The sequence below is a fragment of the Mastigoproctus giganteus genome, chromosome 4 (genome assembly GCF_048544385.1).
Source record: "Mastigoproctus giganteus isolate SK-2022 chromosome 4, ASM4854438v1, whole genome shotgun sequence".
NCBI lineage: Eukaryota > Metazoa > Arthropoda > Arachnida > Uropygi > Thelyphonidae > Mastigoproctus > Mastigoproctus giganteus.
Genome location: NC_143578.1, coordinates 180,596,067 through 180,619,525, shown reverse-complemented (window position 1 = coordinate 180,619,525; position 23,459 = coordinate 180,596,067). Strand labels below are relative to the sequence as shown.

The 23,459-nt window shown below is 37.3% G+C and overlaps 1 protein-coding gene across 2 annotated transcripts in view; it reads left to right on the top strand.

Annotated features, from left to right (window-relative positions):
• Window positions 1-23,459, top strand: part of LOC150087230 (kinesin-like protein KIF21A) — a 779,086-nt gene that overhangs the window by 393,185 nt on the left and 362,442 nt on the right. For both annotated transcript variants that reach the window (XM_090371900.1, XM_090371899.1), the window contains exons 16-17: window positions 1,875-2,066; window positions 13,157-13,356. In XM_090371900.1, coding sequence (XP_090228026.1) covers window positions 1,875-2,066; window positions 13,157-13,356 — 392 coding nt within the window. The remainder of the gene's footprint in view (window positions 1-1,874; window positions 2,067-13,156; window positions 13,357-23,459) is intronic.

The following is a 23,459-nucleotide window of genomic DNA, read 5'->3' as shown; positions in this document are numbered from 1 at the left end:
CGCTTTTCTTTACAGTTACAGTTTTCACCACCTTCTTATCAACAGTTTTGTTACTTGGGACATCAAATTGAAGGGGGACTTCGTCCATATTTGCAATCTGTCCTAACTCAAACTGATGTCTTCCGACATTGAATGACAAAAAGATGAAATTCAAGGACCTTCTACTCGTAGTTTTCAGGCATCTTTTGTGTGTGTGTGTGTGTGTGTGTGTGTGTGTGTGTGTGTGTGTGTGTGTGTGTGTGTGTGTGTGTACGCATGCTTATTCCATTCCGTTTCATGAACCTGAAGCACCAATTGTGTCCTCCTTTGAAATCAGTAACTTCTTTTTCATCAGCAATTCTTCTTGCCTCATGTGAACCATCTTTGTGGACACAGGAATTCCAATTGCCCTTTGCTCCTCAATCCATATCTTCAATTCTCTCTCTAAATTAGGCCATTTTGTTTACTTGCCTCTAATGGCCTTCTTCTGCTGTGGCATTTTCAGTAAGGGTTTCTTCTTCCCGTAACCAGTCTCGGATTGTTTTCTCAGTTGGAGGAGGACCAAACTTACATTCAGCAGCACGATTTCCATTCACTTTTGCAAACTGGATCACTTTTAACTTGAATTCAGCACTGTACGAAAATCTTTTCTGAACCATTTCTGGGCAGAACGTTGCAAAACGTAACCTAATATACCGGTAACAAATGTGAAACAATGAGCGTAAAGACAACAAGCGCGAAAAAGCGGGAAATGCAAGTAAAAAAATCTGCACCCAGTTTTTAGACCCCAAATTTTTCAAAAAAGGTGCGTCTTATACATGGGGAAATACGGTACTTAATAGTTCGCTATGTACTGAAGTGATGCAATTGCAGTAATTTGTACGTTAGTCAAATTCTACATAACCTGAGGCTTTAACCCTAAACTATACCATGGTTGGTCTTTTTAATTTATTTGTGCTTCATGTTATTTTTCACCCTGTGGTGGGTTTTCAGTTCTTTTTATAGTGATAGTTTATGCATCTTTGTCATGAGTACCATCAAAGGAGTACAGTTAAATTTGTTTCAGTTGGCTTCTAACTTATTTTCGGAACACATTCTTTTTACAAATACCCTCATTTTCAGTTCATGTATTTAATTTTATTGTTTGGGTGGGTGTATGTACTTAAAATGTACAACACATGATATTAGTATTCTACTATGAGTTTCACTCCAAGGCTGAGTTAGCTCAGCCTTGGAGTGAAAGTGGGATTAGTGTTGGAAATTTATTGAGGTGCATAAGTTTTCATTTCAAGACCATGTAATTTTTTGGGGGCAGCTTATATGCTGGCATATAGAGTATGTTACAACTTCAGCCTGTATTTCAAAAACATTGAGAATAAATTACTTTTAAATTTCATTGTTCTAAATTAAATTTCATATACACAGTTCAGAGTGTAAATGTTATTTTTGCCCAACAGTTCCTCTTTCCCAGTATAATCTGTTACTTGAATTCAGATGTGTCTTTGCAGTAAAAAAAATGCAGTAGGTGTGCTGCTGGTTGGATAAATATTCTTATTTTGTTTATTTTAATTGGATAGCAAGAATTTCTAACAAAACTAATCTTAACTGATATTTTTCATATTAATGCACGTTTTTTTTTTTTTTTTTCTTTCTCCCCGTTGGAATGGACTGAGATACATTTTAAAATTTACAATGAAGTATTTGCAACATTTTCACATCTTACAAATTGAACTGTAAACAATTTTCAATCTTTGTTGATGGTAATGATTTTCTTTCAAATTTGTCTTTATTTCTTTCATATCTATACTGCATATAATAACATATTTGTTTTAATTTGTTGGCTCCTGCTGCCCACAAACAAGAAAATATTTTATTTTTAAAATTTCTTTACACAGAAACAATCAGTGCAGACCTTGCTGAACTGACATGTGAAATCTCCATCAAGCAAAAGCTCATTGAACAACTAGAGCTCAGTCAGAGAAGGCTGCAGACTATGAGACAACATTATGAGGAGAAACTAATTCAGCTGCAGAACAAAATTAGAGAGACTGAAATTGAAAGAGACCGTATTTTAGCAAATTTAAGTAGTAAGTTGAAAGTTCACAAAATTTTGAATGTTTCTTTAAAAAAATTAAAATAAATAATTAGTAATTTTGCATAGTTAGTTTGAAAGATAAATAAAAATTCAAAGTCATTAATATCTACATACAAAAATTAAAATAAAAGGAAGAGCACAAAAGTGACTAAATACTTGTTAGTATTTTTTTTATATATATATGTGGGTAATAATATTAAAATAATTATCTGATTTTTATTTTATTTTATTTTAATTTTTTTCAGAGTAAAGAAAAAATTTGATACTCAAAAATAAAATGTAATGAGTTTTTAAACAGATAAATGTAATTATCTGTTTAAAAAAAATTGTATATTTGTAAATGAGTACCAAAGGTTTGTTGTGGTTGTTTTAAGTTCCATTTAGAAACACTGGTAAAAGTAGCATAGTACAAATTTTGATTATATATATTTATATTTAATTAAAACTAAAAATATATATAATAAAGTGTTGGATAACAGTAGTAAATGAGATGAAGTAACTGATAAACATTTGACATGAAAATGGTGAGTGAAGTAGTGTCAAAGAGAAATAGGGGTGGCAACTTGTATGCAATATGTACATTAGATTATCTCTAATTACAGCAGTAATTAGAGATAATCTAATTACCAGGGGTGTGATGCTGCAACAAGACCTCGGTAAATTAGGCTAAGAAGTGGCAATTGAAGTTTAATATTGACAAATGCAAGGTGCTTCATACAGATGGCGGTAATCTCACAATAACTTAACCAACTGGATGGTACCTGATTGGTTAAGTTATTGTGAGATTTCTTTTACCACTGAAGATAGTGGTGAAACAAAGACCTTCGGGTAATTGTTGCAAACTGAAATGAAGTTTTCTGAGCAGCATAGGCAGTCTGCAAGGACAGCATATGGTATTCGGTCAATGCCATTAAGGAATTTTTCCATCAGGACAAAGAAAAGAGGTAATTGTCTGCTGTATAAGGCAATAGCTAGTCTGAATTTTGAGTTCTGCATATAGGTCTGAAGAATTTATTCTAGGAATAATCTGTTGGAACAGGTGAAGAGAAAAGCAACAATATTTGTCAAGGACACAAAAGGGTTACCACAAAAAAAACTTCATTTCTACAAACTGCAGGAAAGTATCTGATTGAAGGCCTTAAATGGAGTGAGTAAATTAAATGTGAATGGCATCCTAACCTTTGCTTAGTGATATACATAAATTTAATTTGAAAAAGAACACTTTTTGGAGAGAGAGAGAGAGAGAGAGAGAGAGAGAGAGAGAGAGAGAGAGAGAGAGAGAGAGAGAGAGAGAGAGAGAGAGAGAGAGAGAGAGATGCATGAAAATTTGCTTTCAGCCAGAGAGTAATTGAATTGTTGGAAAATACTGTAATCTTTGTTGTTGAAGTGGATAAATTTGAATAAATGTAAGGAAGAATTAGACAAGTATTACAGGAGATGGACAGATAAGGAGGCAGTGGTTTTTGTTGCTTCCTTGCATCATTTGCTGCTTCTAATACTAATCTCAAAGGTATCTAAACAAGTTAGTTTATTTTTGCAGTTCATTACATTTCAGTTACATTAGACTTTTTTCTTAAATTAAATTATTATTATTTTTTTCTTTTTCTGTACTTAATAAAAGTGAAAAGTAAATATAGTTATCTACCTTTTTAGAGAAAATTCCTTCGACTGACTAAACAGTTTATTACAATAAGAGACTAATTATGTGGATGTTAAAATGATAAAAATATAATTAAAACTAAAAATATATATAATTATAAACATAAAATAGTAAACTTCAATTAAAACATTCAATAAAATATACATTAAAAAGTGATAAATGTGATATAAAATTATGCAACAAGGAGCTCTCAAGGTGATGAGCCACTTTCTTACCTTAGGCAAGATTGACAACAGTGAACATAATATACTACGGGGGGGGGGGGGAGACCATGCCTGCACGAATAGCCAACTGTGAATCAGTTACAGTGAATGGGGGGGGGAAATGATACATGAGACATTCATTCATCAGACATTGGGACTATATTGCAGCGTCTGTTACTTGTATTATTGAGTTGCCATCCTCATCATTGTGTAAGACAGCGGCTTTCATAATAGGGTGCATGCAAGCCCCAGCATTATGATTCATGGTGAGACCCACTGCTGCTATATGGAGGACTTCCCACCATATGAAATGGCATGAGTCTTGAACCTAATCCAATATTTCAATGTTAGATTGGGGGTTACAATTAAAATGCTGCTTATTCCAGTTATGTTCAGCGATGGCTGAATCATCAAAATCAGCCCAGCAGATAACCCTCTTATGCTTAGATATCCTGTCACACAGTCTACATTTAGACTTGCCAATATAGCAAGCCCCCACAATCCAGGCAAGTAATACAATATACCACTTTCACACAGTGTAATTTAGGAACAGTTGATTTCACTCTAGACAACTTGCCTAAATACTAGCCTAAATAAGTTTAAGGCTCAGCTGGACAGGTATTTTGAACGAACAGAGGGTTGAAGTGGAAGTGGTTTTTTTTTTTTTTGGCTGATGCTGCATAAGCTTGCTTTCTTGCATCAAATGCCTCTACTGATGCTAATGCTAACTTTGACTGTAATGTTTTGCCAGGAAGCTACAACCAATATGGTAGTAGTGCAACACCCTGGAAGTACACACAGAAATGCCAGGTTAGTGGGGAATGTAAGCCATAGAAATCAGTGATTCATCTTGATGGGAAATAAATCTGTCATCTTATAGCTGAAATTTATCCAGAACATGAGGAACATAACCACATTTAGACAAATCCATTTTTCTCTGTCAACAGCAGAGTCACGTGGGAGCTTGTGCAGTTGAACAATGCACTAGCCATACTGTGTAGGTGCCTTGGAACATGTGCAGATTTATAATTTATGAACAGTCCCAGGCACATGGGTTTTTCTATTGACCAAATGATAAAGTAACCAAAACATCCAAGAATGTTAGGGCATTGTTCTCCTCCATTTCCATTGTAAATGTAATAAAATGTAATAAATGGAGACAAGGAATCCAAAATATTGGAGGAATAGCATTTCTGATTCCCAAGGAACTATCCAAAGACATCGTAGACATACCTAATCTAGAGCCTAATGGAAACGGGAAAACCTGCAAAAATATGCCCTCTTCAAGGGTTTCCATAGTAATGTTCACTATGGGGCCATTAACTGGGGCAGGGCACCCATAGCAGTACCCTGAATCTGTTTCTTCACCAAACATGGTAGCACAGTTGTATAAACAGTTATTTAGGGCCTGACATATATCATCAACAGTGATATATGTCCCCACTCCTCCCCTGTAGTATATTATATTATGTTCACTGGTATCTGTGCATGGGGGAGCTATCCCCTGAGCTGATTTCGATGATTTCGCAGTTGCTGAATATTATTGGGGCAAGCAGTATTTTAATTGTAACCCCCAATCTAATATATAAATATTGGATTACGTTCAAGACTTGCTCCATCTCATATGGTGGGATACCCTCCGTATAGCGGCAGCTGGTCCCACCACGAATTGTAATGTTGGGGCCTCAATGCACCCTATTATGGAGGCTGTTGTCTTACACCATGATGAAAGATGACAAATTAATAATACAAATAATGGGTACTGCAATAAACTCAACTTAGGGCTGATGAATGAATGTCTAGTGTATAAATTCCCCCTAGTATATTGTGCTCACTGTCATTGATCTTGCCTAAGTTGAGAAAGAGGCTCATCGCCTTGAAAGATTTTTGCTGTGTAATTTATTTTACATTATCTTACATTTATTACTTTTAATTGAAGTCTACTGTTTTGTTTTTAATTGCACATATTTTTAGTTTTAATTATAGATATTTTATTTTGACATCCGTGTAATTAGTCTGTTGTTGTAATTATCCAATCTTTCATATACCAAGGCCAGGAATATCCGATCACTTAGAGTATGACTATCAAGTCAGTGGAAGCAGTATATTATTAATGTCCAATCCTAGTGCCCAAGGCCTTTTCTCTAATATTTGTATGGTGTATAGCCACAGGGCCAATGACATTGTTAAAGTGCTACAGAGGTTATATCTTTCGGAGGCTCATGACAGGTAACATTTAAGATTTGCGTATTGTAGTAAAACTGCTGAAGTTATTCCTAAAGGATTTTGATATAAACTGCAATTCTCTGATCTGCAAATGCAACGTGAGTGCCATCAATATGGTATGAATACCCCAAGTTTTGGATTTCAGTGTTACTGCGACAGTTATCCAATCTTTCATATTCTAAGGCCAGTAATATTGAATCACTCAGATATGATGCATTATGGAACCTTTTCTTCTATTAACTCGGGTGTTGTGTGCAGAGGCAGTATGGGTTTCAGATGAGTATCTTATCTGATAGCAAAGGAAGTTTCAAGCTCTTATTTGTGAGATGAACAATACCCATAATACTCATAGGAACGAATCTACTAACCCACACAACTTATTAATTTAAGTGGTAAAGAATGCTCAATAAATCAACAAGAGGTTCTGGCTTTGGGTATGAATTTTGCTGTGAGGCCATGGAAACCTCCAGTAACTCAGCTAGTTATGTGAGTTGAAACTGCACTTGCCTCATTATCGGAGCAAACTGTGTTACATTCGGTGGTTGCTTCTGTTTTACAATGTTTGTCTGGTAGCAGCTTCTAATCTCTCCCATTTACAGAGAAATGGTCTGTTCTTTGGGTATGGAACAGGATCTTGTAATTTTGCCAGTGGACAAGGGGTGCTGCACCACTGTACTAACCGTATTATGGAGGCCATTATCTTACACTAAGATGAAGATGGTGAATCAATAATACAAATAACAGGCACCGCAATATACTTCCAGGTCCTGATGAATGAATGCATCATTTTCTATTCTCCCCCCATTTGCTGAACTGATTCACAGTTGGCTATCATTACATGTAGCAAGAGTAGGAGACCAGCAGAATTACTTAACAAGTACAGGTCACTGTTGAAAAAAAGCCGTGAATTAGGGTTGAATTTGAAAGTGTCTGCAATTCTGCCCAGACATGATAGGAGGGAGTATATGATGAGAGCCCTGTCAATCAATTCGGCCCTGGAAAGATTGTGCAAGGCTCAAGGGGTAGAATTTTTTTCAGCCTGGTCTGTACTTGTTAACAGGAGAGACTGCTTCTACAGGGATGGGATACACTTAAATAGAAAGGGTGCAAGAATGTTTGCTGATGCTATCGAGGCAGTGTTAGGTGGGTCAGAAAACTGCTAGATTGGGGGGATACAAGGAATAATAGATTAACAGTAGCCATTGCCAGAGGTGAAAGTGATTCTTGCACTGCTTCTATTGGAATGAGCAGCAGCTTGGAAAATAAGATGCAGGATATTTCAGAGTCTGCTGGGAGTCATTGGGGTACAAGTAAACACATGGGTTGTGTTAGGGTAGCTAAGAAAAAGAACAGGTGTATGTATACTTGCGTGTACACAATGCTAGGAGTTTGGTACATAAATTTGATGAATTTGAGGTATTTCTCAAAGCATCAAAGGCGGATATTGTTGGGATATCAGAGACATGGTGTCCCACAGATATAAGTAATGCAGAACTGGAATTTGGGGAGTACAACGTCTACAGAAAGGATAGACAGGATAGGAAGGGAGGAGAGGTTATGCTATTATTAGGTTATGTTGAGGTGCAGCATTAGTTAAGACACACATAAAATCCAAGGAAGTGAAGCCAGTCGACATCGCTGGACAGTGCAGTGTTGAGTCAGTTTGGTATGACATAAGCATTGGGAGATCAAAATTGAGAATAGGAGTGTGCTATAGGCCTAATGACTCTGATGAGTATAATAAGAAACTGTACAGGGAAATAGAGTGGGCCAGTAAATCAGAGAGACTTATAATGGGGGATTTTAATTTCCCAGATATTGACTGGAATTTGGGGGCTGGTCACTCACACACTAGCAAGGCTTTTATGTATTTATTGGATGATTGTTTTCTAAATCAGCATGTTCGGGAGGCAACTAGAGGGAGCAATACTGTTGATTTGATTATCAGTACTGATTCTTCATGCATTAGGAATCTGCAGATACAGGAACCACTAGGTGGCAGTGATCACAGTGTGCTGAGGTGGGATTTACTCAAGGAGGTAACTACCATCAGGGGTAAAGGTAAGGGTTATTGCTTTCGTAAAGGCTACTACGATGGTCTGAGACAGTATTTAAATTCTATACAGTGGGGCCAACTGATGATGTTACCAACAGCAAACTCAAAATGGGAAGCATTCTAAGAACTTATCTTGGAAGCTACTAGACTTTACATACCAACTAAGAAATATTGTTCAAGGTTCAGGCCTAAATGGATGTCAGATAAACTAATGAGACATGTGACAGAAGAAAAATGCATGGGATACCAGAAATTAACATGTGACACAGAAGCCTATGATAGATATAAGTTGATCTGTAACCAAGTTACAAAGGAGGTTAGGAAGGCGAAGGCAGATTACGAGAAATCTTTGGCAAGGGATGCAAAGAAAAACAGCAAGGAGTTCTTTACTTATGTAAACTCTAGAAGGAAGGGGATGAATCAGATTGGTCCACTTGATATCGATGGTTCAACTGCTCATGATCCTGCTCAGGTAGCTAACAAACTAAATCAATATTTTGCATCTACATTCACACATGAGGAGTTATTCAGGAAGGGGAATGCCATAGATGAAGTAAACACTGGCAGTGAGCTAGATGATATTGTAATAATTGAGAGTAAAATGGAGGAGAAATTGTTGAAGATAAATACAAGAAAGGCACCTGGGTGGATAGGATCTATCCAGTTATATTAAAGGAGGCAGCAAAGGAAGTAAGCAAACCCTTAGCCATAATTATGAGGGCTTCCTTGGACTCAGGGGAGGTACCCATAGACTGGAAATGTGCAAATGTAACCCCAATTCACAAAGGAGGATCAAAGGCTGACACAAGTAATTATAGACCTGTGTGTTTAACTTCTGTTCCAGGAAAATTAATGGAAGCACTGGTTAAAGAAGCACTGCTGGATCATCTTGACAAGAATTCAGTTATAGCTCAGACACAGCATGGTTTTGTTAAGGGAAGGTCTTGCTTGACCAATTTGATTGGATACTATGATGTAGTCACAAAAGAATTGGATGCAGGGAATAACTTTGATATTATATTTTTGGATCTTAGAAAGGCTTTTGATACTGTTGCACACGGAAGACTGCTGCACAGTTTGGAGCAGTGTGGCATTGGTGGCAAATTGTTGCTATGGATAAAGGGATGGTTGAGTGGCAGAAGACAGAGAGTTGTAATTAATGGACACTGCTCATCGTGGGCTAACGTTATTAGTGGACTCCCTCAGGGTTCAGTGTTTGGTCCATTGTTGTTTTCTGTATTTATAAATAATATTGATGATGGTATATCAAGCTTAATGTCCAAGTTTGCAGATGATGCAAAGGTTGGCAGGGTTGTTAAGGACGCTACTGACGCTATGCTGCTGCAACAGGATCTGGAAAGGTTGGGCAGATGGGCCGAGAGGTGGCAAATGAAGTTTAACATTGACAAATGTAAAGTACTACATATGGGAAACAGCAACCCCAGAGCAATGTATCAACTCTGTGGTACTATACTGACAGTGGTAGAGAATGAAAAGGACCTGGGGGTAATTGTGCAGGCAGATATGAAGTTCTCTGAGCAGTGCAGATGGGCTGCAAGAGTAGCTCATGGTGTCTTATCAGTGATATACAGGAATTTTTGCAGCAGGGATAGGGAGGTGATTATTCCCTTGTATAAGGCAATGGTCAGGCTGCACCTTGAGTACTGTATACAGGTCTGGAGGCCTCATTTCAAGAAGGATGTAGAGCTGCTGGAATGAGTACAGAGAAGGGCAACAAGGTTAGTGAACGGAACGAAGGGTTGTGCTTACGAAGAAAGGCTTAAGTTTTGCAATTTACAGTGTCTGGATGGCGCCTCGGTAGCCAGGTGGGAAGGAGCAGCAGTGCGCAGCACACGCTTCTTGATTAGACCGGGGTTCGAGCCCGTCACCACCAAATACGGAGAATGCGGAAAGGTCAGGGAATGACCACCGCATATCCCGGAGCAACATGGCCTTAGTTGCTAATGCTCCTAAAAACCAAATAACTAACAGTGTCTGGAGACTAGGCACCAGTGAGGTGATCTGATAGAGGTGTACAAAGCCTTGAATGGGTTGAGCATGCTCAATGCTGATGGGATATTGTCTCTTTCTCAGAATAATCACCTGAGAGAGCATAAATTCAAATTGAGGAAAGACAGTTGTAGGATAGATGTGCGGAAATTTGCCTTTAGCCAGCGGGTAGTTGGATGGTGGAACAGACTTCCATCCCTTGTTATGGAAGTTGATAGCCTAAATAAATTTAAATCTCAGCTGGACAAGTATTTAGAATGAACAGAGGGGTGAAGTGGAAGGGTTTTTTTTTTTTTTTTTTTGCTGATGCTGCATAATCTTTCTTTCTTGCATTATATGCCTCTACTAATGCTAATGTATGGTGTTTCCACCCTCCATTATATATATTATGTTCACTGTCACTGGTCTTGCCTAAGTTGGGAAAATTTTATTAATAATAATAATAATAAAAAAAAAAAATAGTGGGAGTAAACTGTAGCCATTATCAATCAACCATTGCAGGGTGGAAGCCTCCTTATCAATTTGTGTTGAAGGAAATAGACCATATGTCTGCCTCACTGGTCCAGTGCGGTTTGGCAGATTGACCGTGTTTAGCAGTCAGGGGCTTGAACTCTGTTCTACTCAAAGAAGTATGCTACTGCACTCATGCTCCTGACCACTTAGCTACAGCTAAGGAAATATTAATATCTCCTTATCAATTAATTACTAAGATTATAAATTTATAGAACACTTAATAAACTATAATTTTACATTTTCTAAACTTAGCAGTTCAGTTTATTTTATTTTTATATTTTTTATGAAAATGCCAAACATGAAATGGAACTACAAGTACTAGAACCTATACCACTTAGTACCATGCATGGGTTGAAGGTTGAGAAGATGAAAGAAGATATTTGTTAACATTAGACTTGGACTGTGTAGATAATAATTTTCAGCAAATACTTATGAAGGAAGATGGTTCCTGAAAACAGAAGTTGAATGAATAAATGAGGAAGAAGAAAAGTTGGTAGTTGGACAATAAAAGAATATTGACTAGTTGCGGTATGTGTTCGGACTGCTTTGAGAGAGAGCGAGAGAGAGAGCGAGAGAGAGAGAGAGAGAGAGAGCGAGAGAGAGAGAGAGAGAGAGAGAGAGAGAGAGAGAGAGAGAGAACTGGAATTATAGAAGCCAATTCAGAAGAACGGTGCCCATGGAAGTATCTATAGAAAAGGCATGCAGCAGAAATAGAATGTCTATAAGACAGAATGGAGAGACTATTAGGGATGAGTCATTAATTAGCCTAACTACTCTTTTGAATTGAATCTAAAAGCCTGAGAGAAATAAGAGAAAAAAAAAAGCCTCATACAAATTGTATGTATAAAAGGAATAATTTCCAGATTTCTTTGTCCAAATTTAAATATGGAATGGCTCAACAAACCTTTTTAGAAGGTCCAAATAAAAATCTGATGAAAATCTGTCCTCTACAAGTCAAATTGTTACTTGCAGATGGAAAGATGATGGACATGGCAAAGACAATATGTATTCAGTGCGTGTGTGTGTGTGCATGCATGCATGAAACACCTAAAAAAGCTTGGGAAAAATTTTTTTTTTTTCTCATAATTTGTAAGCTTAGAATTTGAGTTTCCATGCAAATTTCTTTCAAAACTCTTGATCATTATGACTTGTGGGCATTTAGGCTTTAACTTAAATGTTCACAAGTTTCTCTTCTGTAAGTACTGTAGGTCTTAAGCTTTCATGTGCATCTGCAGTATTTTTCAAGTTCCTTACGTCTTTCATACAGATGGTTGGTGATATTTTTGTTCAGAGGAGTATATTTATTGCCATATTTTATTTCTTTATAGATCCTGCTTTGGTGACTTCATAACCCGGTTTTTTTTTTATTTAACTTTGAAAACTGATTATTTTTTGTTGCAAGCCATACAGCATGCATTCTTTTAATTAATGGTCAGAAACAGAAAACAATAAAGAAGAGCTGTGTTACTGACTTAAGTTTCTTTTTGAACACCTGCAAATTGCAGTGGCTGGAGACTAGGCACCTGCGCGGTGATCTGATTGAGGTGTATAAGGCCTTGAATGGGTTCAGCACGCTGAATTCTGATGGGATCCTTCCACTTGTTCAGATTACGAACCTAAGGGGGCATAAATTCAAATTAAGAAAGGACAGATGTAGAATAGATGTGTGGAAATTTGCCCTTTAGCCAGCGGGTGGTTAATTGCTGGAACAAACTTCCATCTGTCGTTGTGGAAGTTGATAGGTTGAATAAATTTGAGGAGGAACTGGACAGGCATTTGGAGGGAATGGTGTAATTTTTTTTTTTTTTTTTGGCTGATGCTGCATAAGCTCATACATTTGCTTTCTTGCATCACATGCCACTACTACTATTACTACTACCTCATAGGTAAAAAAAAAAAAAAAAAAGTAAACTGCAGCCATTATCAATCCACTGCAGGATGGAAGCCTCCTCAACAATTCATGCTGAGGGACATTGACCATAATCTACCACGCTGGTCGGTCCAGTGCAGGTTGACAGATCGACCGTATTTAGCAGTCAGGGGCTTGAACCCCGGTCTACTCAAAGAGTGTGTGTGCTACTGCACTCCCGCTCCTGACCACTCAGCTACGGAGGCCTTAGTTGTTTCCCCATGCTTAACTTATTAGTGGAACTTATTAACATATGTTAATAAGTTAATATTATTATTAAGTTAGACTGATATTGCAACTCATTCACAAACTGCATAATTTTGCAGAGACAAAATTCAGAATTAATTTTCTTTTTATTGGTTTTTATTGGATGAGAAAACTTTTCCAAACCTTTCATCACATTTTTTCATTTTCCTTAAAAATAATATTTGTAATGAACATGTCATTACCTAGAAATCTTTTAACCATTTTAATATTAGCCCTAAACATGTTTTCTCACCAATAGAAAATAAAGAAAATCATTCAGAAGAAAAAGTACGTAAAGTCAAACAGGAATTTGAAAAGAAATTGCATTCTCTGCAAAGTGAACTTAAAAAAATGCAGGCTGCTAAAAGAGAGCACGCCCAGCTAATGAAGAACCAGTTACAGTATGAGCGGCAGTTACGTTACCTGAAACAGGAACTTGATGAATTAAAAAAGGCTAAGGTAGAAACATTTCCTTCTTAATCAGATTTTTTAAATTATTATATGCAGTTTGAGTATATATATATTATTTGTTATGCTTTGCAGAATATTCAAATATTTCAGTTTCATGAAAGTGAAATATTCATGAATTAATCAGTGCTTTCAGCATTTCATTGCCCAAGTGTATATTTCTGTCTTTTGTTTACCTTAGTATGAGTAAAAAAACAGTTATTCTTGTTCATACAGTCTACTTCTGTATGTTGCAAAATTAGGTAACAGTAGAATCTGCAGAAGGCTGAAGTTGAATTATATAGCTCATTGATATGGTTCCTGTTACTATGAGTACTTTTTAATTACTCATAGTCGAAATGAATCACATTAAAGAATGTTAGGCAATCGACCTTGCTAATGTACTCCCCCCCTCATTTATTTTTCCATGTTAGGCTTGCATCCAAGCTGATTTGTGCAGATATTAGGTGAGTTGTAATGATCTTAATTTTGCAGCAGGATTTGTCTACAAAACTGTGTAATTCCTCCTACAATTGTAATCAAAGAAAGTTAACTTTTTTTTTTCAGTTATTATGAGCTTCCTTAAAGCATATTCAAATTATCAATGGTACCATGTTGATTTCTTCACCCCCTCCACCACATAGCCATTTCAGCAAAAACATGAACATAACGTACTCACTTGTGGACTGTCCTGTTTTTTTTTTTTTTTTTTTTAAATTTTATTTCAGAATATTATGAAGAACTCTAGGTTCGAAGTTGTATTTATTAAAGCTTAAATCACTTCATTCACTGCTGCTTAAATTCAAAGGTCTACCATAAAATTCTGGTCAGAACATTATAATAACCGTGGCTATTACCTTTATTTCTGAAGTACTGGGGCACTTCGTAGAACTTCGAGTGTTACTGAAAACATTTGGGCATTCTTCTCCTCCCTGCCATGAGCATTAACAACATGAGTGCATTTGCCATGAACTTCACAAAACTGTTACCAACATGTCTGACATTCTCATATTTTAGTAAGTCCTGTGCTGAGCCAGATATCTGGATTGTTCATGAAATCTGTTTTAGTTTCTTCCAGACAATGGTAACTTCATCTCTTGGCTTTTTTCTCAGTTGACAGAGGTTGTTTACCAGTAATAGTTAAGGTAAATTTGTGAAAGTATTTCACAGAGTGCTTCTGCAGGGATGGGATACACTTAAATAGAAAGGTGCAACAATATTTGCTAATACTATAGAGGCAGTGTTAGGTGGGTCAGAAAACTGCTAGCTTGTGGGGGGATTCATAGACTAAAAGATTAACATAGGCAGAGGTGAAAGTGATTTTAGTATTGCTTCTATAAGAATGGGGAGCAGTGTGGAAAGCAAGGTACTGGAGATTTCAAGGATTGCTGGGGGTCAGGGAACAAATAAATACATGGACTGTGTTAGGTTGATTAAGAGTAAGAACTGGTGCAGCATGTATACTTGCATTTACACCAATACTAGGAATATAGTAAATAAATTTGATGAATTTGAAGTGCTGGTGAAGACATCAAAGGCAGATCTTGTTGGGATATCAGATATGTGGTGTCACACATATATAATTAGCATTAGCATTAGCAGAGGCATATGATGCAAGAAAGCAGGCTTATTCAGCATCAGCCAAAAAAAAAAAAAAAAAAAACAGCCACTACTCCCATTTCACCCCTCCGTTCGTTCGAAATACCTGTCCAGCTGAGCCTTAAATTTATTTAGGCCATCAACCTCAACAACAAGCAATGGGAGTCTATTCCACAAACCAACTGCCCTCTGGCTAAAGGCAAATTTCCGCACATCTATCCGACATCCGTCCTTCCTCAATTTGAATTTATGCCCTCTCAGGTGATTATTCTGAGCAAGAGGAAGAATCCCATCGGCATTGAGCATGCTCAAGCCATTCAAAGCCTTATACACCTCTATCAGATCACCTCGCCGATGCCTAGTCTCCAGGCTCTGTAATTTGCAAAACTTAAGCCTTTCTTCGTAAGAGCAACCCTTTGTTCCATTCACTAATCTTGTTGCCCTTCTCTGTACTCGTTTGAGCAGCTCTACATCCTTCTTGAAATGAGGCCTCCTGACCAATGCCTTATACAAGGGAATAATCACATCCTGATCCCTGTTAGAAAAATTCCTGTATATCATTGACAAGACACCATGAGCTACTCTTGCAGCTCGTCTGCACTGCTCAGAGAACTTCATATCTGCCTGCACAATTACCCCCAGGTCCTTTTCATTCTCTACCACTGTCAGCGTAGTACCACAGAGTTGATACGTTGATCTGGGGTTACTGTTTCCCATATGTAGTACTTTACATTTGTCAATGTTAAACTTCATTTGCCACCTCTCAGCCCATCTGCTCAACCTTTCCAGATCCTGTTGCAGCAGCATAGTATCAGTAGTGTCCTTAACAACCCTGCCAACCTTGGTATCGTCTGCAAACTTGGACATTAAGCCTGATACACCATCATCAATATCATTTATAAATACAGAAAACAACAATGGACCCAACACTGAACCCTGAGGAACTCCACTAATAACATTAGTCCACGTTGAGCAGTGTCCATTGATTACCACTCTCTGTCTTCTGCCACTCAACCATAGTGCAGAATTGGAATTTGGGGAGTAAAATGTGCACAAACAGGATAGGAAGGGAGGAGAAACACAAAATCCAAGGAAGTGCATCCGATTGACCTTGGTGGACAGTGAAATGTTGAGTCAGTGTGGTGTGGCATAAGCACTGGGAAAGGGAAAATGAGAGTGGGCATCTGTTATAGGCCTAATGAATCTGATAGCAATTGTGCAGAGAAATAGTGGGCCAGTAAATCAGAATGTCTTATAATGGGGGATTTTAACTTCCCAGATATTGACTGGAACTTGTGGGTTGGTCACTCACACACTAGCAAGACTTTTATGGATTTACTGGATGACTGTTTTCTACAGCAACATGTTCGAGAGGCAACCACAGGGAGTAATATTCTTGATCTGATTATCAGCAGTGATTATTCATGCCTTAAAAAGTTGCAGATAAAGGAACCACTGGGTGGCAATGATCAGTGTACAGACTGATGTGGGATTTCCTTGAAGATGTAAGTACCATTATGGGTAAAGGAAAGGGTTTTTGCTTTCATAAAGGTGACTATGGTGGTATCAGACAATTTCTAAATTCGATGCAGTGGGACCAACTGACGATGTTACCAACAGCAAGTTCTAAATAAGAAGTATTCAAAGAATTAATCTCGGAAGCTACTATCCTTTTCATACCAATTAAGAAATACTGTTCAAGGTTTAGGCCTAAATGGATCTGAGATGAATTAATGACATTCATGGCACAGAAAAAAAAAATGTGCTTGGAATGCATATAAATTATCAGGTGACACAGAAGCCTATGGTAGATATAAACTAGTCTGTAATCAAGCCGCAAAGGCAAAAGGCAGATTACAAGAAATCTTTAGCAAAGAATGGAAAGGAAAAACAGCAAAGAGCTCTTTACTTATGTAAACTCTAGAAGGCAGGGGATGAATCAGGGTGTTGATATTGATGGTTCAACTGATCATCCTGCTCAGGTAGCTAACAGACTAAATGAGTATTTTGCATCTACATTCACACATGAGTTTTTCAGGGAGGGAATGCCAGAGGTGAATTAAACTCTGGCAGTGAGCTAGATGATTTTGTAATAACTGAGTGCAAAGTACAGGAGAAATTGTTGAATTTAAACATAAGAAATGCAACTGGGTTGGATGGGATCTATCTATTTATATTAAAGGAAGCAGCAAAGTAAGTAAACAAATATTGAGCCATAATTATGAGAGCATCCTTAAACTCAGAGAGGTCCCCACTGACTGGAGATGGGCAGATATATCCCGAATTCACAAAGGGGGATCAAAGGGTGACATGAATAATTCCAGACCAGTTAGTTTAACTTCTGTTCCAGGGAAAGTAATGGAGTCACTGGTTAAAGAAGCATTGCAGGATCATCTAGACAAGACTGCAGTATAAATTCAGCCAGAGCATGGGTTTGTCTAGAAGTCTTGACTGACCAATTTGATTTGATACTATGACATGGTCACAAAGGAATTGGATGCAGAAAATAATTTTGATGTCATTTACATAAATTTCGGGAAAGCTTTTGATACTTTTGGACATGTAATACTACTGTACAAATTGGAGCAGTATGGCATTAAGGGTAAGTTGCTGCAATGGATAAAATGGTGTTTGAGTGGAAGAAGATAGTGGTAATCAATGGACACTGCTCTTCGTGGACTAATGTTATTTATTATTGGAGTCCCCCAGGGTTCAGCGTTGGGCCAATTGTTGATTTGTATATTTATCAATGCTATTGATGAAGGCATATCAGGCTTAATATCCAAGTTTTGTAGATGATACAAAGGTTGGTAGGGTTGTTAATACAGTATGCTACTGCAACAAGATCTAGGAAAGTTAGGCTGATGGGCTGAGAAGTATCAACTTAAGTTGAACATTGACAAATGCAAAGTACTGCTTATGGGTAGCAGTAACCCCAGAGAAATAATATCAACTGTGTGGTACTAGCCTTAGTCTAGTGGAGAATGAAAAAGACCAGGGGGTAATTGTGCAGTCAGATATGAAGTTTTCTGAGCGGAGCAGACAATCTGCCAGAGCAAGTCATTGTTTTGTCAGTGGTGAACAGGAATTTTGCTAGCAGGGATAAGGAGGTGATTATCCCTCAGGCCACACTTTGAGTACTGCACACAGATCTTGGGGCCTCATTTTAGGAAGGATGTAGAGTTGCTAGAAAGAGTACAGAGAAGGGCAACAAGATTGGTGAGAGGAAAAAAGCAGTGTTCTTACCAAAAAAGGTCTTAAGTTATGCAAATTGCAGCATCTGGAGATTATTCCCCCTGTGAGGTGTATAAGTGCCTTAAATAGCACTGAGCAGGCTCAGTGCTAATGGGATTCTTCCTCTTGCTCAGATAACGAACCTGAGGGTGCATAAATTCAACTTGAGGAAAGACCCTTGTACAATAGATGTGTGGAAATTAGCCTTTAGCTAGTGGATAGTTGGTTACCTGAACAAACTTCCATCTGTCGTTGTGGAAGTTGATAGCTTAAATAAGTTCAAGGATGAACTGGACACACTTTTGGAGCAAGTGGATGGGTGAAAAGTGAAGTGTTTTTTTTTGTTTTTTTTTTATTGGACGATGCTCTATAAGCTTCCTTCTTTTTGCATCATATCCCTCTACTAATGCTAAAAAAAAGTTGCATAACATTTTTTTCAAAATAAAATATTACTGACATAAAATTACCCCTAAAAAATAAAGTATTTCTTAGTTTATTGTTACTTAATGGGATGCTGAACACCTGGTGGGAAGTGGTACTGGTATTCAAAAATGATTATTTTTGACACCACTTTTTTTTTGTGTGCGATTACATATTCTCATTTTGATTGTTAGTGTCATAATGAAATTATGTATGCCTATCAAGATCAAAAATTACAGAAACCTTTGGCCTGTGTTCATTTATGTATAATTTAAGTTTGATTGCACCAGTCTGCATTTTAAGAAAAGTTGTCTTTAATAAACATTAAAGACATTTTTCTGCTGGTAAGTAATTTGAACTACAGTCGGACCTCTCTTTAATGAACTTGCATATAGCGAATTTTTCTGTTTAGCTAATTTTTTTATTATTTCCTCTTGGTCATTTGCAAATATTTTTCGTATAATGAAGAAAATTTCCATATAACTAACTGATTTCGAGAAACCTGGGAATGCATTGTTCGCACCTCTGACCTTCAGCAATAGAGCTGATGCTATAGAAAGCACAGATTAAGAGCTGTTACATTTGGACATTATCTGGGCATCAGTGTTATGCTGGGCTGGGCTTTAATACTCTGAATTATCTAAAATTCTTTATACACTGCCTAAGTTGCGGAAATGGTTTGGATGTTACTAAACCTTAATTAAAGATGTCCCAGAAAGTGCCAATGAACTTTTGTGATTTCATTGTCCTATTTTGTAATAGGACAATGATCTCTATGCCCTAAAGTCCTGCCCAATGTTGTGATAAGGCGAACTTGCAGCTTGGATTGTGTGTTGTGATTAAATCACTCCAAAACCTGCTTATATATTTTTGTCAAGACTTGGAATGCTACAAATTATGGTTCCCTTACTACAAATATTGTGTTAAGGATAACGTGTAGCAAGAGAATAGGTAAGAGGCAAGGATACTTAAACAAAACATAATTTATTCCTTACTACTTTCACAAAGATACATATAATATATGGGACAGAATGTCTTCTTTCTCACACTAACATAGATTGAAATGATACTCTGTCTCAAGCTAGTGGTACAGGTTTGATGATATGTTTGTGCTCTTTGTGTGGTCTTCCTTTGGAATTCTGCTCATACTCTAGATTACAATCCTCATTTTACAAGAATATACCTGTATTTCTATACCACAACATTGTATAACGATCTGGGTTTTACATAAACACATTAACACTAATGGAGTGACTAGATAAGTTAGACTCTAGTTTGTAAAGTAATGTATCATGAAGTGTTACATCAGCAAATGTTCAAATGAGGAGGAATGCTTTAGTACTAATAAGAGGGTAAAAATAAGTAGATCTAACCAGTATAATAGATGCTTTGGTCTAACTGTATCTGGATCGATGTCTGTACCACTTTCGTTCTTCTAAGTCTTACTGGAAGCTTCAGCTGGGAGGTCTTTGAGCAACGATACTTCAGTGTAACAGCAGTATCGACTTGTTTAATCTGAGGAGTAGGTTTTCATCATGAGCATGATTCTCAGATCCTTTTACACTTTCGATGCTCCCATTTCGATGCTCATCTTAGTGGGGGTACGAAATTCCCAGGGCTGATATTTTGGGATGAAAGTACAGCGAAAAAAAGGAGTTACATTGATGGGAAAATGAAACTCATATTTACTTGGGGTGAAAGTTCCAGAAACCTTCCATCTGATCAGCGATTGCCACTGTGGATTCCGTCAATGTCAATCCACTGGTGATATTCTGGCTTACGTTACCCATTTATGGACAAATTCAATGGAAAAGTTCAGTGAAACACAAGCAGTTGCTCTACATCTTAAAGGCTTTCGATCATGTTTGGCCTAAAGATCTTCTAAACAAACTCCATCTTATGGTTTGCCAACTGTTTTTTGCAATTGGTTATCCAGTTTTCTCTCCGATTATCACTGAGGGTGATGGTAGATGACTCTGTCTTCTAATTTCTTCACTAATGTTAGTGTCCCCCCAAGGTTCAGTTCTTTCCCCTACTCTTTTCCTCTTGTGTATTAATGACCATCTTCTATTGACTGGAAATCCTATCCATAGTTTTGCTGATGATAGCACATTGCATTCTAGTTTCCATTTTGAGAAACCTTGCCCTGCTCAATCAGCTTCAATTTCTTGAATATCTGCTACCAATTCCTTAAATGCTGATCTCTAGGTAATTCTCCAGTGGGGCAAAGACAACTTAGTTGATTTGAATCCTTCTAAAACGCAGTCTTGTCTTATATCTTCTGCTCCGATGCTTACTTTTGGTGACACTCCAATTTCTAGGCAAGTTGATATATCTGTTTTGGCGATTATCCTGACTTCTAATCTCTCTTGGCACAAACACAGTATAAATATTGCTTCCTCTGCATCTAAAAAACTGTTTTCTCTTTCGCTCTTGTCCATTACTTTTCTTCCAAACAGTTGTTCACTCTGTACAAATCGCAAATCTGCCTTACCATGGAATATTGTTCCCCCATCTGGGTGGTGCCTGTAAAACTTCTCTCAGGCCTCTAGATTCCATTCAGAAGAGGGCAGTAGGTTACTTAATGACTCATCTCTAACAGAGTCTCTCCACTCACTGTCTCATAGACGTACTGTTTCTGCTGCATGCCTATTCTACAGATATTTCCATGGACACTGTTCTTCTGAATTGAATTTTATAATTCCTGCTCTCTCTTTCAAAACAGTCCAAACATGTGCCACCACTAGCCAACATCCATTTACTGCCCAACTTCACACTCACAGAACCAACTTTTCATCTTCCTTGTTTATTTATTCAACTGCTGTTTTCTGGAACAACCTTCCTTCGTATGTCTTTCCTGAAAATTAGTCTACAGAAGTTCAAGTCTAATGTCAACATATCTTCTCTTGTCTTCTCGACCTCTAACCCTTGCACAGTACTAAGTACTATAGGTTGTAATGCCTCTTGTTTCAGGCTTTCATAAAAAAATACATATATATTTTGCTGTGTGTCTGAGTTGAATTGCAGTATTTTTCATTGTTGAAAAGGTCATATTTCTTTGTAATGAAATTTCTTTTAAAAATTTTTTTCAAGGGAACGATTGATTTCATTATATGAAGGCCTGACTATAAAACAAAAAAAAAAAAAAAAAGGTTCTGATTTATCTCTTAATTTTACAGATTTGACAAATTGGCATATTTTTCTTTTTATAAAAATATGTAAAAACAGAAATATTGAAGGCTACATTCTACTGTCAAGCATTGATGACACAAATCCAAATTCCTTATACACTAGATCAGTGGTTCCCAAACTACTGAGATCTATGGACCCCTTCAAAAATCAAAAAAAAATGATCTCTGTATGTTTCTCTGTGTGTATGAATGCTGGGTTTACTGAAAAGAAAATTCCAAGTTTTATGTTTAAAGCAACTCAACTTTATTCTTATTTTATACATTAATATATAATAATTACTTTATTTATCATCAATTTTCTATACATAGCATGAACAATTTGACTAGTTCCAGAAGGTATGTTTTATGGACTCCCATAACTGGTCTATAGACCCCCAGGGGTCCACGGATCCCAGTTTGAGGAACACTGTTGTTATTTGGTTTTTAGTTGCATTAGCAACTAAGGCCATATTGCTCTGGGGATATGTGGTGGTCATTCCCTAACCTTCCTCCATATTTGGTGGGCACGGGCTCGAACCCCCAGTCTAATCAAGAAGCATTTGCTACGCACTGCTGCTCCTGCCCACCTGCTTATGGAGGTGCCATGGGGGAACACTGAACTAGATGGTTAAACTTGGACATTTTTTGGCAGCTAGTTCCAGATGCTGTTTCCCTTAAAACTATCTAAAATTTTTGGGAAAAGGTTGATGAGTGTATAGAAGGTATACTTTAATGCTTATATTTCAGCTTAATTTTCTGAAATTCTCCAGAAATTCACTCCAGATTATATCATAATCCGGGTGTTTGTTTCCCAAAAAATTGCATACTATATGTTTAAAGCCAGTCCAAATTAAAGTCTTTTTCTGTTTCCTTTATGTATGTTTCAAATATGGAATCTAGCGGCAGCTTTGCAGATCCACAATTGTGTCATATTCTGAGTTTTGTTTCCCAAAAATTTTCTTACTACAAAGGTGATATTGGCACTAACGATATTAAGAGTAGGAGACCGGTGGAATTACTTAACAAGTCATTGTTGAAAAAAAAGCCACGAATTAGGGTTGAATTTGAAAGTGTCTGCAATTCTGCCCAGACACGATAGGAGGGACTATATGTTTAGGGCCTCGTCAATATGCAGCATCAGGAAAAAAAAAAAAAAAAAAACTTCCACTTCACCCCTCCGTTCATTCGAAATACCTGTCCAGCTGAGCCTTAAATTTATTTAGGCTATCAACTTCCACAACAAGGAATGACAGTCTGTTCCACCAACCAACTACCCGCTGGCTAAAGGCAAATTTCTGTACATCTATCCTACATCTGTCTTTCCTCAATTTAAATTTATGCCCTCTCAGGTGATTATTCTGAGCAAGAGGAAGAATCCCATCGGCATCGAGCATGCTCAAACCATTCAAGGCTTTGTACACCTCTATCAGATCACCTCGCCAGTGCCTAGTCTCAAGGTACTGTAATTTGCAAAACTTAAACCTTTCTCGTAAGAGCAACCCTTTGTTCCATTCACTAATCTTGTTGCTCTTCTCTGTACTTGTTCCAGCAGCTCTACATTCTTCTTGAAATGAGGCGTCCAGACCTGTATACAGTACTCTAGGTGTGGCCTGACCATTGCCTTATACAAGGGAATAATCACCTCCTTATCCCTGCTAGAAAAATTTCTGTATATCATTGACAAGACACCAC